The sequence below is a fragment of the Sinohyriopsis cumingii genome, chromosome 16 (genome assembly GCF_028554795.1).
Source record: "Sinohyriopsis cumingii isolate HCF-2022 chromosome 16, ASM2855479v2, whole genome shotgun sequence".
NCBI classification, from domain to species: Eukaryota; Metazoa; Mollusca; class Bivalvia; order Unionida; family Unionidae; genus Sinohyriopsis; species Sinohyriopsis cumingii.
In genome coordinates, this window is record NC_142976.1 from 114,491 (window position 1) to 132,500 (window position 18,010).

Sequence of the window (18,010 nt, forward strand, 5' to 3'; positions counted from 1 at the left end):
TATAGACAAGTTGTCCTTGAAATTGGATTGTTTACATCCTAGTTGGTATCCCCGTGGCCATCATTTATTGAGAGTTATGTCCCCCAAGTAACCATAATTGCAGTTTATGGACAACAGCTTCTCCAAGAGTTTTACCAGATTTGGCACATAGCCCTAAGTCAACAAGTTATGATCAGCATGACACATCACGGTTAAAACTTTTTTGGTGTGTGTATGTGTGTGTATTTTAAATTTTTAATGTAGCTTTAAAAAAATTTCAGTCATATTGCTATGATGTCTGCCGTGTGGCAGTTTATAGTGATGTCTACCACAGGGGCATCATCATACATGCCAACCACTGGCTAGGAAAAAGTGTAATCTAAGTGGACAAAAAGAGTAATCCTAACAGAAAAAGAGTAACCCACACATAACATGATAAAATTCAATAAGCATATGTACAAAATTATTTATTTACCCCTCTGACCTTTTAACATCAATTACTGCTTCAAGTTTTCATATATAACACTTTCAGCTTTAGAAAGCAACAGACTCTCAAAATACTTTGTATCAGCTGAGACTACGAATGTTTTGCAAACCAGTAGAGCACTAAGTGCTGGGTTACTGAGCTGGATCTGAATTCAGTTTTATTTTTGTTAACAATACTGAAAAATCTCTCACAGTCAGCATTAGAATGGTAAAGAACCAATATTCCTTTCATAACCTAACAAAGATGAGGAAATTTATATCTTCCAGTTATTGGGTCTTTTAGCTGGGAAATAAGGTACCATTGCTCATCAACTCTGTCTGCATGAAGTACATTGTCAGGTAGAATGCCAACTTGATACTTCTGGAGTTCTCCTTCTAATTTATCGGCAGCCTTTCCTGCAGCAAGGTGCATTAAATGACAGGGACAACCTGATATGTACACTGATGGAGACATTTTTCAAAACATAGAATGCAACTCCTTTACGAATTCCAGTCATCACTGATGCATTATCAGCTGAAAACCTCATACAGTTCTGCCAATTCATGTTTATTCAAAGCATTATCAAGCAAATCAAAAATGTTTTCTCCAGTGGAATCTACTGTTAGTTCTGGTAATGAAAGAAGAGCACTTCTGACTTTGCCCTTTTCATTGTCGAAGCCTCTAACACAGACTGAGGACAACTTTTTGTCATCATAATCACTACTCCTGTCCTGTCTGTGGCAATACTAAATGACCCAATTTTCATGACTTCTGCAATTTTAAGTGAAGTATATTCTGCTAAACACCAAATAATATTAGATGATTTTGTTCTTGCACATGCATATTTTCTGCAATTTTGGAATCAAGAAACATTTGTTTGAACAAAGGACCAATGTAGTCTTCTACTGCTACGGCGCTAGGGGTAGTCCATGTTCTGTAAAGAACTCGATAAACAACACATCTGCATTTATAAAATTCATCTCCACAATTGAGTTCTGCTGTAAACAAGAAGTTACCTTCATATTGGAGTTAGTAAAAAAGAGCTAACTCAAGGTTTCTTTGTTTTACCACCAAGACCAATATTAAAATCCTTTCCACACAGCCTGCAATGGGCATGAAGCTGCCCTAGAATGGAACATTGTATTATGTAATTCATGTATTCATCTTTGAATTGGTTTTTCATCTTTTTCTAATCCATCTGTGAAACTACTTGAAAAACATCTTTGCTCTAACACATGCATCCACTATAATAAATATGATGACTTCTAGCACCAAATACCTCCAGACTGGTTCTGTACCAGATATGAATTAGAACAAAGAATCTGCGACCAAAGATTATAAATTAGAAAACCAGTTTGTTCTCTCCTAACTAAGGCATACATCTACTATAAACAGAAACTGAGGTTAAATGTTTGAAAGTTGAAACCAGCATGTTTCTTGGAAATAGGGCAGCAGCTATAAATAGAACATGTGTGTGATTAAGATTTTTAACGTAGCTTTAAAAAAATTTCAGTCATATCACCATGATGTCTGCAGTGTGGCAGTTTACAGTGATATCTAGCACTGGGTCATCATGCCACAGACATGTAGCATGATGTCCCACCCAGTCACATTATCATGACACCAGGCCAACCAGTCCTAACACTAACCTCTTAATGCTGAGCACCTAGTGAGGCAGCTGTTAGTACCATTTTTGTAAGTCTTTGGTATGACTCGGCTGGGGTTCGAACCCATAGCCTCCCGCTTCCGAGGCGGATGCTCTAACCACTAGGCCACCAGAGCGGTAAGTATAACATAGTACTGTTAGGAAAGTGCATGCAAGTCTACGGACAAGGTACTCTTATGTCGTAGTTGCATAGAAGCTGTCTTTTCTAGAATACGGTCTGTGGGATTAGTGGGATGTTAATAAAAATTGAGAAAACAGATTAATTCTTTTGGGAGGGGGATATACTGAAAACGCTTAGTATGAATATGTTTACACATAATGTGTAATTGTGTGGAAAAAAGCGTAATGATTATGCCAAAAATGTAAAGGTTGGCATGGATGCATCATGCTGCAGACATGTAGCATGGTGTCCCACCAAGACACATTATCCTGATACCAGGCCGATTAGTCCTAAAACTAACCTCTTAATGCCGAATCCCTAGTGAGGCAACTGTTAGTACCATTTATGTAAGTCAAACTGTTTTGGTATTTTACTGACTTCAAAATGTTGTTTCTTAACAAGATCCTGTATGTTTCAAACTGAATTTCAACTGAGTTTTATATAAATGACATTTAATATGAATTAATTTGTTTCAGCAGTCTTTATCTTTCTTTAAAGTATTCAAAGAGTTATAGCACCATGCTGGATTTTTAAAAATAGATTTCCAGCCATTTTCGGACAAAGCTTTATGTAAAAAAATGTCTTAGTGTGCTACTTGCAAGATCCATTGTACATTATGTATTTCAAATTCAAATGGGTCAATCCAAATACAACATTCCATCTGGTTTGACTTCTCACAATAGTGGACACCCCCATGTCAAAGTTTCTGTCACAGATTCATAAGTAATTAAACAAAATAATGCCATGGACATACAGATAGGATGATGTTTGCACTGTGCACAAAGATTGATATAACTGATGTCTCTCAACAAAAAACCAGCAACATGTACTAACAATATGGATGCTCACACCTACAGTGTAACTTCACAATGAAGATTCTTCACCATCTGGCAAAATCAGTAAATTAAACAAAGATATACAAATAAGATTTTACAATAGAAAGACCGCTGAAAAAAATGGACAGATGGGCAAAGGGACATAACTCATTTTTATGCAAGGCAGAAAAGAACTCAAAGACGTCTTTAGTTATCATGAATTTACTTCTGTGGGTATCAATACTTTGGAAAAATGACAATTTTTTCAGTACATCTTTGTGGACTGATGAAAGACTCTGTTTTTTCAGTACTTCTTTGTGGACTGATGAAGGGTTCTATTTTTTTCAAGAAAGAATTATTGTAAATTTGGTCTTCAAATTTGTGCCATGCAGTAACAACAAAATCCACAAGAAGTGGTACCCATCAAATTGAATTCATGATAATTACAGATTCAGAGTATGATAAACTCATACCTAAACAATCCTTAATATAGTATATCAGGAAGTCTGTATGATAAACGCAAACCTAAACAATCTTTAATATAGCATATCAGGAAGTCTGTATGATAAACTCAAACCTAAACAATCTTTAATATAGTATATCAGGAAGTCTGTATGATAAACTCATACCTAAACAATCTTTAATATAGTATATCAGGAAGTCTGTATGATAAACTCAAACCTAAACAATCTTTAATATAGTATATCAGGAAGTCTGTATGATAAACGCAAACCTAAACAATCTTTAATATAGTATATCAGGAAGTCTGTATGGTAAACTCATGTCTAAACAATCTTTAATATAGTATATCAGGAAGTCTGTATGGTAAACTCATGTCTAAACAATCTTTAATATAGTATATCAGGAAGACTGTATGATAAACTCAAACCTAAACAATCTTTAACATAGTATATCAGGAAGTCTGTATGATAAACTCAAACCTAAACAATCTTTAATATAGCATATCAGGAAGACTGTATGATAAACTCATACCTAAACAATCTTTAATATAGTATATCAGGAAGACTGTATGATAAACTCATACCTAAACAATCTTTAATATAGTATATCAGGAAGTCTGTATGGTAAACTCATGTCTAAACAATCTTTAATATAGTATATCAGGAAGTCTGTATGGTAAACTCATGTCTAAACAATCTTTAATATAGTATATCAGGAAGACTGTATGATAAACTCAAACCTAAACAATCTTTAATATAGTATATCAGGAAGTCTGTATGATAAACTCAAACCTAAACAATCTTTAATATAGCATATCAGGAAGACTGTATGATAAACTCATACCTAAACAATCTTTAATATAGTATATCAGGAAGACTGTATGATAAACTCATACCTAAACAATCTTTAATATAGTATATCAGGAAGTCTGTATGGTAAACTCATGTCTAAACAATCTTTAATATAGTATATCAGGAAGTCTGTATGGTAAACTCATGTCTAAACAATCTTTAATATAGTATATCAGGAAGACTGTATGATAAACTCAAACCTAAACAATCTTTAATATAGTATATCAGGAAGTCTGTATGATAAACTCAAACCTAAACAATCTTTAATATAGCATATCAGGAAGACTGTATGATAAACTCATACCTAAACAATCTTTAATATAGTATATCAGGAAGACTGTATGATAAACTCATACCTAAACAATCTTTAATATTGTATATCAGGAAGACTGTATGATAAACTCATACCTAAACAATCTTTAATATTGTATATCAGGAAGTCTGTACGATAAACTCATACCTAAACAATCTTTAATATAGTATATCAGGAAGTCTGTATGATAAACTCAAACCTAAACAATCTTTAATATAGTATATCAGGAAATCTATATGATGAACTCAAACCTAAACAATCTTTAATATAGTATATCAGGAAGTCTATATGATGAACTCATACCTAAACAATCTTTAATATAGCATATCAGGAAGTCTATATGATGAACTCATACCTAAACAATCTTTAATATAGTATATCAGGAAGTCTGTATGATGAACTCATACCTAAACAATCTTTAATATAGCATATCAGGAAGTCTATATGATGAACTCATACCTAAACAATCTTTAATATAGCATATCAGGAACTCTGTACATTACAGCAGCATCTAACCATTAAGACTGATTCTGTTGTTAGTAAACTAAAATGTAATTTACCTCATAGTGTATGCACAATGGAATTTGAGTATAATTTCATTATCTTAAATGTTTATGGTGTTTAATTTACAAACATAGAAAAACTTCACAAACTCAGTGCTAGGATATTTTCTTAGTATAAATATCAATATTATTAAGAGAGAGACAGGAATTGTCCACATATTCTAGAATCAAAGAAGAACCACTAAATAAAATGTTTTCTTGTACAAGGTTCTCTAAGGTTTGTTCTGTTGGTAAAAGATTTCCATCACCCGATGTAAACAGTCGAAGTTTCTGCAAATGAAACATAAAATACAGATTAACATAGTAACAAAGTATCCATATTAAATTTACTCACACCAACATTGTGATTTTGTCAAGAATATGTTTAATTTAAAATCTGACCAAGATATTTCATATGAGCACATTCTGACCCAAGTTAATAATTTCAGAAAAATTATTAAAGTGACATAAAATCTGTTTTATTCCTAACTAAATGTTTTAAGAGGCAGACCAATGATTATTTTAAGGAAATTTACATTTACATGATGGGATTCAATTTTATTAAGCTTATGAAAAATCAAAAACAATCTTTTACACCAATCTTATTGTGCTTAAAGTTGTTGTCATTTCTGAGGTCTACTTATTTTTTATACAATGTTACCCATCTTTTGTCACTGTTGAGGTCTACTTATTTTTTATACAATGTTACCCATTTTTGTCACTGTTGAAGTCTACTTATTTTATATACAATGTTACCCATCTTTTGTCACTGTTGAAGTCTACTTATTTTTTATACAGTGTTAACCATTTTTGTCACTGTTGAGGTCTACTTATTTTTTATACAATGTTACCCATTGTTGTCACTGTTGAGGTCTACTTATTTTTTATACAATGTTACCCATTGTTGTCACTGTTCAGCCTATTTACCTTTTATACTGACCTTACTATGTTGCTGGTTGTTGTCATTTCTGAGGCCTACTTTATCAGCTATACAATCTACCACATGACCAACACTCCAAACCTGATAAAGTAAAATTCATTAAATTAATATTACCCAGCTATATGAATAAGTTCTCCATGATTCATCAATTGTTACCAAGAGAGCATCCGGGCATGAAAATCTTTAAAGTGTATATTTATCATGTTGATATGCATCAAAAATGACTGCAATTACTAAAAGTAGAAAAACTGCAAAATGTCATAATTAATTGTTCTATTTTTAGTAACAGTGACCATATTTGATGGAGGATCATTATTATTTTGTACATGACAAGATGTTTTCTATCAAACTCAGCTGAATTCTGTTCAGCCATTTTACAGAAGTGATGTTAAAGTTTATCTAGTTTTTGTAATGAAAGTCATAGCTGATGGCTGATGAACATCAACTGTACAAAACTAAAATGCCTTAGTGCCAAAAAATATCAATCAAATTTGATCCATGCTCAGCAGTGTTTGAGAAAAAGTCATTTTTATAGCATTTCTATAATGTCAGCCATATCTCATGGGGGATCACCATGCTGTCAAATTTGTTCAGCACCTTTTGGGAAGCCACTTCAAAATTTGATTTTAGTTCTAGTGGACAAACTTGATGGTGACTTGGCATCAACTCTATAAAAGTCAAAGGCCTTTGTACTACGATGATTTCTGGTAAGGTTAGCCAGATAAGCTAACTTGGTTCATATGTTTTACAACTAAGATAATCAGTGGCATTGACTGATACAATAACCATTTATTAAGCATTTCTTGTATGTGTGTGTGTGTGTGTGTGTGTGTGTGTTTGTGTATGTGTGTGTCTAACTATGAAACTGCATGAATTTCTTATCCCAAGAGTTTCAAAATACAATGTGACGCTGCAATGTAAATAAGTAAAATGAAAACAATTTTTCATAAATCTGATTAAGTGACCATTTCAAGCATTTCATGATAGTCAAATCTGCAAAGGTTACATGACACCAATCAAAAGATGGTTTAACCCTCACTTTGGCATAACTATTGTATGTAGAGAACTGGGCTGAAGTTTACTAGCCCAACTTGAAATGGTAAAAGAAAATTCAGGCAACTTCCTGATTCAGTGCTTACCAGTGTTATTCTTTAACAAAAATCATGTTCTGTTAAGAATGTTACTCTTCAATAAAAAAGGACATTCTGCAAGAAGAGGATGTTCTGTCAAGAAATCTATTATCCTAAAAATGGATGCTCTATTGAGAATGTTACTCTGAAATAAAAATATTATCCTGCAAAAAAGCATGTTCTGTTGAGAACATTACTCTGGAAAAAAGGATTTTCTGCTGAGAATAATAGTTTGTTCCTTGAAAGTTCATATTTTCTACTGGAACTTTGTTTCTATTTTATGCCATCAAGTTTTTACTTTCTACTGGAACTTTGTTTCTATTTTATGTCATCAAGTTCATATTTTCTACTGGAACTTTGTTTCTATTTTATGCCATCAAGTTCATCCTTTCTATTGGAACTTTGTTTCTACTTTATGCCATCAAGTTCATCCTTTCTACTGGAACTTTGTTTCTACTTTATGCCATCAAGTTCATACAAACACTTTATCGATAGTCTTCATCATTAACAAATGCTTACCAGAAAGAAAGCAGTCTGGTCTTAATCCGAATTCCTTATAAATGGTGTCAGAAAGGAAGTTTGAGAATAGTCTTTCACATATCAAATTCAAGTGATTAACATCATCAACTGTTATATTTCTATAATAACTGGGTGCATAAGAGTTTATTCTGGCAAGTAAAAACCTGTAAATGCCTGACTCAATGAGTGCATTTTTTAAGATTTTCAACTGTCTATAGGAACAAACCACAAGCATTAAAAGAGTGAGATTTTTCAGCTGCTAAAAACAGGCCTTATATTTAAATCTGCCAAAAGTAGCGTTCCCAAAATTCATTAGTTTAAGGGAAGTTTTACTATACATTTAATAAATAGCATTGTTCAAAATTGTTTCACTTTCAACCTATGTAGAGATATCTGTCCTGGGCATGTTTGGTACATACCATTATTTTATATTACAGCCAAGTCAAATATGAATATGACAGACACCAATATTTTAATCAATACTCTACCAACTAGTATTTTTAGAATGTGCAAGTCTCTATTAGCTGAGAATTTCTGCACTAATTATGTGCTACATTTCAATGTCTGATGCAAAGCAGTATAGTGAACCCAGTCTATATGCAACCCTGAGGAAGGTAGTGTACCCAGTCTGTATGCGAGCCTGAAGAATGTAGTAGAACCAGTCTGTAAGTGACCCTGAGGAATGTAGTAGACCCAGTCTGTATGTAACTCTTAGGAATGTCGCAGACCCAGTCAATATGCAAATATGAGGTATGTAGTAGACCCAGTCTGTGTGCAACCCTAAGGAATGTAGTAGATGCAGTCTGTATGCAACCTTGAGGAAGGTAGTGTACCCAGTCTGTATGTGAGCCTGAGGAATATAGTAGTCCCAGTCTGCATACAACCCTTAGGAATGTCATTGATCCAGTCTTTATGTAAACCTGATTGATGTAGAAGAGCTAGTCTTTATGGAACCATGAGTATTGGGTTTTTCCTAAATAAGGTTGAGTAACAAAACATTTCTGTAATTCCTTAAATCAATTACACTGGACATCTGATACTTCTGTATCTGAACAAATGCTAACTTAGACTTAATAATAATAATAATAATAATAATAATAATAATAAAAATAATAATAATAATAATGGATTCAACAATGCACCTCACTTGTTTCTTTACCTTAGAGAAATACATAGTTATTTCCTTTTCTTTATTTTCCTGAGGAAGGTAGACGCATAAATAAACTTTTTCTTCCTCTGGAATTCCTTTTTCTCCAACAGCTGACATCTTCATTTTCATAAGAGAAAGTCTGGCTGCAGTTTTGTTGGATTTAGCTCCCTTAGGTTTCCTTACCATGGCAGGTTTTGATACTTACATAAAAAAGAAAGGAAAAATAGTGGAATCAATGTATCTGAATAAGAATGTCACCAAAATGGGTCAGATCTTCAATGTAGGAATGAAATCATCATTTTCACAGCTAAAACGATGTATTGACATTTTCATGTTTACTTCTAAGAGAATAACTGTCACCACATAATAATTCTAAGGTGACAAAAATACCTCAATAAACTGAAATCACCTAAGTACTAAATTCAATTTAGTCTCAATGGCTTTGTCTCAAGAGGTTTTCACTGTAGGTTATGACAACCAACTTTAACTGCATAATTAGTAGTTCAGAACCCATACAGTTGCATGCCAAAGATTATCATGCATTGTAAGTGAGAAATAAGCTTTTCAGAATCTAGGAAAGGTCACATGTCACATGCCAGTCTTAACACCATATCATCTCACATACACAGGCTTTTTCAGCCCATTTGATGAATGTAATCATGTAACATTAGCAAACACTGCAATCACATATAGTAGAGCTATTCTGTATGATCTTACAAAACTCATTTTGGAAATAATTTGTACACAGTTTAATAAAGTCCTGCTTAATGAAGTTGGCAGAGTCCCAAAGAAATAATGTTGTTGTTCATTCGTCTATCTGTATATATATCTGTCCATTAACCCTATCACTTGAGACCTACAGTAATGTTGTTCATTCATCCACTTCTATGCCCATCTGGTCATCAGCCATATAACTACAGCACCATAGTAATGTTGTTCATACATCTGTATGTCCATCTGTCAATTAACCCTATAACTACAGCTCTACAGTAATATTGTTCATTCATCTTTTTGTATGCACATCTGTCAATTAACCCTTAACTACAGCTCTACAGTAATATTATTCATCTGTCAATTAACCCTATAACAGTACTACAGGTCTATAGTAATGTTGTTCATTCACCTATCTGTATGCCCATCTGTCAATTAACCCTATAACTACAGCTCGACAGTAATACTGTTCATTCATCTATCTGTATACATCTGTCTGTATGCCCATCTGTCAATTAACCCTATAACTACAGCTCTACAGTAATGTTGTTCATACATCTCTCTGTATGCCCATCTGTCAATTAACCCTATAACTACAGCACCATAGTAATATTGTTCATTCATCTATCTGTATACATCTGTCTGTATGCCCATCTGTCAATTAACCCTTTAACTACAGCTCAACAGTAATGTTCATACATCTGTCTGTATACATCTGTCTGTATGCCCATCTGTCAATTAACCCTATAACTACAGCACCATAGTAATGTTGTTCATTCATCTATCTGTATGCCCATCTGTCAATTAACCCTATAACTACAGCACCATAGTAATGTTGTTCATTCATCTATCTGTATGCCCATCTGTCAATTAACTCTCTAACTACAGCTCTACAGTAATGTTGTTCATTCATCTATCTGTATGCCCATCTGTCAATTAACCCTCTAACTACACTATACAGTAATGTTGTTCATTCATCTATCTGTATGCCCATCTGTCAATTAACCCTATGACCAGATCCCTATAGTAATAATGATGTTCATTCATCTATTTCTTTGCCCATCTGTCCATCAGCCATATAACCCAAGCCCAATAGTAACGTTGTTGTTCATTCATCTATTTGTATGTCCATCTGCCAATTAACCCTATGACCACAGCCTTATTATAATGTTGTTTATTCATCTATATGACCATCTGTCTATTTGGTTTTCACAAGCTGACTTTAGTAGGAGTCCCTGGATATGAACCAAACTGGGTGTGCAGCTTTATTTGATGAAACACTGAAAAATCTCTATTTCTGTATCATCACTGATTTCAGTTACTGACCCTGATTTTCTGTCTGCCTAATTCTGTTTTCTGCAGCTTAACTTTATCAAAAATAGTTTAATTTGGATTCCAGCCCAAACTGGCCTGCGTATATACAGAAATCAGATGTCAAAAGAGTTCAATTTCCAATGATCCACATTATCATTTACTAGATTGATGCAACATGATCACCATTTAATAAAAGTTTTTAGTGTCTGTGGCATAATGTTATCAAGGCTTGTTGAATCTCAACTAAATCTGACATGTCAAATTACACTGACGAGACATTGAATAAGCTTGATCTATGGGAATCCATGACCATATTTACAGGGTTACGAAAGTTTCCTGGATCTACTGAAATCCTTGACATTTACAGGGTTACGAAAGTTTCCTGGATCTACTGAAATCCATGTCATTTACAGGGTTACCAAGGTTTGCTGGATCTAATGGAATCCATGACATTATGTACAGGGTTACCAAGGTTTGCTGGATCTACCAGAATTCATGACATTATTGACAGGGTTACCAAGGTTTCCTGGATCTACTGAAATCCTTGACATTTACAGGGTTACCAAAGTTTCCTGGATCTACTGAAATCCATGATATTTACAGGGTTAGCAAGGTTTGCTGGATCTACTGGAATCCATGACGTTATTTTCAGGGTTACAAAGGGTAGCTGGATCTACTAGAATCCATGACATTATTTATAGTGTTACCAAGGTTTGCTGGATCTACTGGATTCCATGACATTATTGACAGGGTTACCACGGTTTGCTGGATATACTGGATTACATAATCTTATTTACCGGGTTACAAAGGGTAGCTGGATCTGCTAGAATCCATGAAATTATTTATAGTGTTACCAAGGTTTGCTGGATCTACTGGATTCCATGACATTATTGACAGGGTTACCAAGATTTGCTGGATCTACTGGAATCCATGACCTTATTTATAGGGTTACCAAGGTTTGCTGGATCTTGTGGAATCCATGACATTATTTACAGGGTTATCAAGGTTTTCTGGATCTACTGGAATCCATGACATTATTGACATGATTACCTAGATTGCTGGATCTACTGGAACTGATGCTGTTATTTACAGGGTTATCAAGGTTTGCTGGATATACAGGAATCCATGACATTATTTATAGTGTTACCAAGGTTTGCTGGATCGATGGATTCCTTGACATTATTGATAGAGTTACCAAGGTCTGCTGGATCTACTGGAATCCATGACATTATTGACAGGGTTACCAAGGTTTGCTGGTTCTACTGGATTCCATGACATTATTGACAGGGTTACCAAGGTTTGCTGGTTCTACTGGAATCCATGACATTATTGACAGGGTTATTAAGGTCTGCTGGATCTACTGGAATCCATGACATTATTGACAGGGTTATCAAGGTTTGCTGGATCTACTGGAATCCATGGCATTATTTATAGTGTTACCAAGGTTTGCTGGACCTACTGGATTCCATGACATTATTGACAGGGTTACCAAGGTCTGCTGTATTATACCCCATGTATTATATAAGCTAATCACAAGACTATGACCCCATAAATCACCATGTATACTCTCCATCACCTGTCATACAACAAAATGGTGTGTAACTGGAACGTTGTGACATGTAGTGAGTATGGACCTTTGAGATGGACCTAACATTATACAAAATTTGTTTGTCAGAGACCTGGAAAGACCATGACCCTTTAGACTCAAAATTTTCAGGTAAATGTGTGCATGAACTCGATATCCCCATTTACCATGCAAATGAGTAATGAACCCTATATCCCCATTTACCTTGCAGTGGAGTACTGATCCCTATAACCCTATTTACTCTGCATCAAGTACTGAATCCTATATCTTTATTTACTTTGCATCAAAGTAATGAACCCTATATCCCCATCTGCCTTGCTCCATATCCCCATTTACCTTGCAGCAGAGTACTGATCCCTGTATCCACATTTACCTTGCCCTATATCCCCATTTACCTTGCAGCTGAATACTGATCCCTATATCCCCATTTACCTTACAGCTGAGTACTGAACAGGTTGTTTGACTTCAAGGCACATCAGCACATCATTGACAAGTTGGTGCCAAGACAACAGGAACAAAGTTCCTTGCCTAGCAACACACCACATCAACTGGTCTGGGTCGAATCTTATCCTGCAATCTTTTTGTTTGGTTACACATCCATTACTCTACCACTATGGTAGAATGGCTCCATCTTGCAGGAGGTCATAAAACATACTTATGTATTACCAGACATTTTCTACTTACTGTATTTCTAACATGTTTTGGGATGTGAATGGTTGTGTTGATTCATCAATTCCAATTCTGAGTCCAGCAGATCGCCACTGAACAAGCATGGTTCCTACTTACAGGAAGCAATAAAATATTCTTAAGTATTAGAAGACATTTTTATACCTATGATATTTTTTATATGTTCGGCAGTCCTGGATGTGACTTGTTCTGATGACTCAGCATTTCTATTCTCCTCAAGTTCCGCACAAGTATGATCCTGCTGATAACGATGGCTGAAACAAAATGTCATAGCATGTGAAGATCAGTTTGAAATAATGCACTGGGCAATACAATTTTCTGGCAAAACAAGGAGTTTTTTGAGTGTTGTTGATGTAAAGATAAAAGGAAGAATGTTTACAAGACAGATAAATAAAAGGATGTGGTGATAAATACAATATAAGATGAAAAGAAAGAAAAAAAGATAGATAGATATATAGATGGATGGATGGATGGATGGATGGACGGATGGACAGACAGACAGACAAACAGACAGACAGACAGATAGATAGATAGATATTCACACGGTTATAATCCCAAAATGACTGCTTCTCCACTTCCCTACAGTTAAGTAACAGCAAAATGATAATTCTTTGCAATACCAAGAAAACTGATACCCATCAAAATACAAGAAATCACAGTAGACAGATGGACTGATTGACTGAGAAATGTTAATAAAAGAAATCACAGGAGACAGATAGACTGAGAAATAGAGAAATGTGAATACAAGAAATCGTACTAGACAGACTTTGAGATATAGAATTGTAAATACACTGCCTTAAAAATTGATAATTTCTTCTTTACAAAATGAACATCTATAACCCATTCATTTTCAAAGATAACAGCTCCAGAATTGGAAAATATCTTAAGCATTACTTTCATTCATATAAAGCAGTATTGAATAACTTAATGACAAGCAAATAACATCGCTATTAGTATTAGCCCAAGTCAAGTATCAGTACTCATAATAAATGAACCTGTGATATATTGAAACGATTATATCTGATTAGTTATTTTAATTTGACACTGATAACATTCTGTATCAAAGAGCTTGTTGGCCTTGCCTTAAACCCTACACCCTTTTTCTGAAAAAAAAGAACATTAATGTTTTAGAATTTACATTCAATGTATCCTGATGAGCAGCTAACACTGATATTTTCTGCTGTCTTAAATGTCTGGCATTACAGGAAGAAAAATTAATAAACTTTTTGTTTTATCTGCAATGAGGTTACTGCATCTAGTAATATATACATAAACAACTATGACCACAACCTCTGACCTTTCAACCTCTGCTGATATGTGGCAAATCTGATAATAATACATGCCTTTATACAGCTCTCAACAATGTACCCTAAAAATGAAACAAAAGTGCATTCTCTGACCTTGACCATCAATGCCTGGATCCATCTTCCCCAAGCACACTGGTGAACCTGATTAGAAGTCTATATTCTATCAAGAAACAAATGATACAAGTTTTTTCCCCCAAAAGCAAAAGAAGCTGTGATCATGTCCATTTGACTCCACAAGCAATATCTGTATCCCATGATAAACAGCTTAACCATGATCTCAATTCAAATATGGAATCAATAGCACTACCAGATAAGAAACATTAACCACTTGGATTGTTGAAGAATAAACTGGACGATGTTCTCCAATACCGCTGCAAAGCTAAAAACTAGTGACATCTGGCAATGCCAGGGTGAGGTAATGAGCAAGAATTATTGACCTTTAGATGCTGAAATAGAAAAAAGAAAAATTTCAACTTTCAACAGGGCTGGATTTGTGAGGTAGCAGGCTAATATTCCTAACATAATGTGATTGTGGAATGTATTCGATCGAGAAACACTAACCACTGATCATCCAGTAATAATTTAAACAGCTGCTCCCCATGGCCTTGACCTTCAAGCTTCTTGGCCATCAGACTGTGGGGATATTCCTTAACCCCCTGCATCTTTGGGGACAGTCTGAAGATGAACAGATGGACGTTGTTAAGTTACGCCTTGCCTTTTGATACATTGATGATCAATAAAAAAAAATCGAACCCGAGACAAAATACCCTACCTGAGACAAGACCCCACCTAAACCACAAGACCCTACCTCAGACAAAATATCCAACAAGAGATGAAAAAACCTACCTGAGACAAAAGGACTTCTGACAATGTTCACATACAATAGGTGTTAGCTCCCTATTTATACATCCCTGTAAGGAGCAGGTATATCCCCTGGGTCCTGTGTATGTACCAGATGGTAAGGTGACATTCTCCTGTTTAAAAAAATTGAAATTTTATTTGCATACCTGTTTAGGTGTTAACAACAATTTGCATCTATACTGGGTTACAATCTGTATATGAAAAAGAGAAATGTTGATGTTTGTTCAATAAAGACTCAAGGATTGATAAAAAAACACAAAACTCATCCAATATATACTTTATACTGTGAACAAGTTTTAAAGAAATAATGCCACAGTAAATCTGGTATGAATCCTTGAGCCAGTGAGCGGAGTTAAACTCATCCTAGTACAGTCTTGGGAATCCTCAAGTTGGTGATAATAGCTAAACTTACTCTAGAACAGTTATGAGGATCCTCAAGTCTGATGGAACTAAATTTACCATAGTATAGTTGTTGGAATCTTCAAGTCTATGACAGGAGCTAATCTTACCCTAGTACAGTCATGGGAATCTTCAAGTCTGTGATTGGAACTAAGAAGGAAACAAAATTTTACTGTATTAACATCAACTGAAAGGTCAATTATCACCATAGAGCACTTCTAAAATTCAGCTGCTGCTTTAAACAGGTACTAATAAATACAAGAATGCTATCAATAAGTGTATCAGTGATATTTTAAAAGGTACTAGTAAATACTGTAGATTATCTGTAAGTGTATTAGTGATATTTAAGGAACAGGTTCTACATAACAGTGTAAAATTTATAACTGTTTAAGAATGTTAAAATGGTAAACTTAAAACCTAAAAGGTTTATTCAAATTACACGATAGTGAACTATCACAAGAAAGTTTTCTGTGTACAATGTTCAACCCTATCCCTAACTGTATGCATTCTGAACTCTTCACAATTAGCGAAGGTTGAATAGAAGTAAACATTAATTAACATACTTGTACTATTACCAACAAAATAATTAACACTTTTGTCCTGGCAAAGAATTAATTTGCAACACTACTACATTATTCTTGGGTAAATAATGTTTTTAAACAAATATTAATAAAGGTGATCATTTTGCAAATAGGACATACCTGAAAAATTTATAATGCTGAACATAATAGTCCAACAACTATCTTTCCTGCATACTGTAAGACACTTTTTATTTATTTAACCTAGTAAGTCACAGCACTTACCAAAATATTTTTGAACATCCATCACAGCAGAATGGCAAGAAATCTGGAGAAGAAAATAAAAAACAGCACAAAAAGCTGATAGATTTGATAGTCATCAAATCTATTCATTTGTCTTATCTATGTTTTCATTATGTCTTCTTTGTAACAAAAAATTCAGAAACATAAACACTGGATTCCAATAACAAAATTCATGATGTCGCCAATGTTTTATTCAGACTTTACTTATTGTGATGTCTTTTTTCTAATAAATTCAAATTCTTATACAAGCAAATGGGTATGTTTCCAAGTTCCATTGGCCTAAATTTCAGCTTGCTGGAATGCGATGGAAACTGGTAATGCTGAAATCAGTATAAAAGGATTATAAGTATCTTGAATTAAATGAAGCTATTTAAATACTTTCTTCAATATTATTATAGCACATGTAGTGGGTATAAGGGAGAAATAACAAAGTTACATCTATGTGGGTTCTTGTACTTTAATAAGACTTGATGATTACTAAATGAATCACAAGAAGAAGAAGATGAAGAAGAGGAAAACCTACAACATATACACATGAAATATAAAAATAATTAAAACTGAACAAATTTAACACACACAGACAACTCACAAAATGATAAGGCACATAATTAATTTTTAAACTATCACAATTTAATTATTAAAAACTTATCAATATCATGTAGTATTCTGATGTACAATTGTTATGATATCATTTGTAAAGTACTGAGTGACATACTGCACTCAGAAATGTTGAAGTTGACTCATGTTGAGTACTTGAAGGAGTGATCAATGGAACAGGGAACTTGTTAATGTAATTGGTGGTTGCATGTTAGGCACGTGCAATGCAAGCAACTCACGTACTACTCACTCACTATGCATACCATAGAACAACATCTATATGGACACTGGACACCACTGTACTGAATCTGTAACACCAAAATATCACACACACAAACAATAACAAACAGTGGTTTACATTTATATAGTTTTATTCGTTTCCTCAAAAAAAAAACGTACTTAAACTTTATCCAGTTTCGGCATTTTCTGCTAAGTAAAGTCTGACTAAAACATCATGACTTTAATTTATTCAGGCAGTAAAGACGCAGCCCCAAAACATAAAAACAACATGTGATGCGTGTTCATTCGTAGGACTAGGCATGTTTAAGGTGCCACACTAATGGTAATATTGATATATTCAAACATTAATTGACGTATAACAGATACAAAATATAAGAAATCATTCAGCTATAGATGACTCATGTCTGTATTAAAAGTATCTAAGACAGTAAACAGACCAGATGGTTTACTGACATGCAATGGTTCCCCACCTCGAAATCTAATAACAGCCAAGAA

At 34.2% G+C, this 18,010-nt stretch overlaps 1 protein-coding gene across 2 annotated transcripts in view; it reads right to left on the bottom strand.

Moving 5' to 3' along the window:
• Positions 1–427: 427 nt before the first annotated feature.
• Positions 428–18,010, bottom strand: part of LOC149779800 (AN1-type zinc finger protein 1-like) — a 17,799-nt gene continuing 216 nt past the window's right edge. Inside the window, exons 2-8 of one of the 2 annotated variants that reach the window (XM_089936464.1) lie at positions 16,661–16,703; positions 15,968–16,007; positions 15,444–15,571; positions 13,435–13,544; positions 9,003–9,193; positions 6,195–6,275; positions 428–5,545 (exon numbers count right to left, since the gene is read on the bottom strand). In XM_089936464.1, coding sequence (XP_089792590.1) covers positions 5,372–5,545; positions 6,195–6,275; positions 9,003–9,193; positions 13,435–13,544; positions 15,444–15,571; positions 15,968–16,007; positions 16,661–16,703 — 767 coding nt within the window. In that variant the 3' untranslated portion in view covers positions 428–5,371. Of the gene's footprint in view, positions 5,546–6,181; positions 6,276–9,002; positions 9,194–13,434; positions 13,545–15,443; positions 15,572–15,967; positions 16,008–16,660; positions 16,704–18,010 lie in introns of both variants that reach the window. The other variant, XM_089936465.1, reaches the window with a different exon arrangement.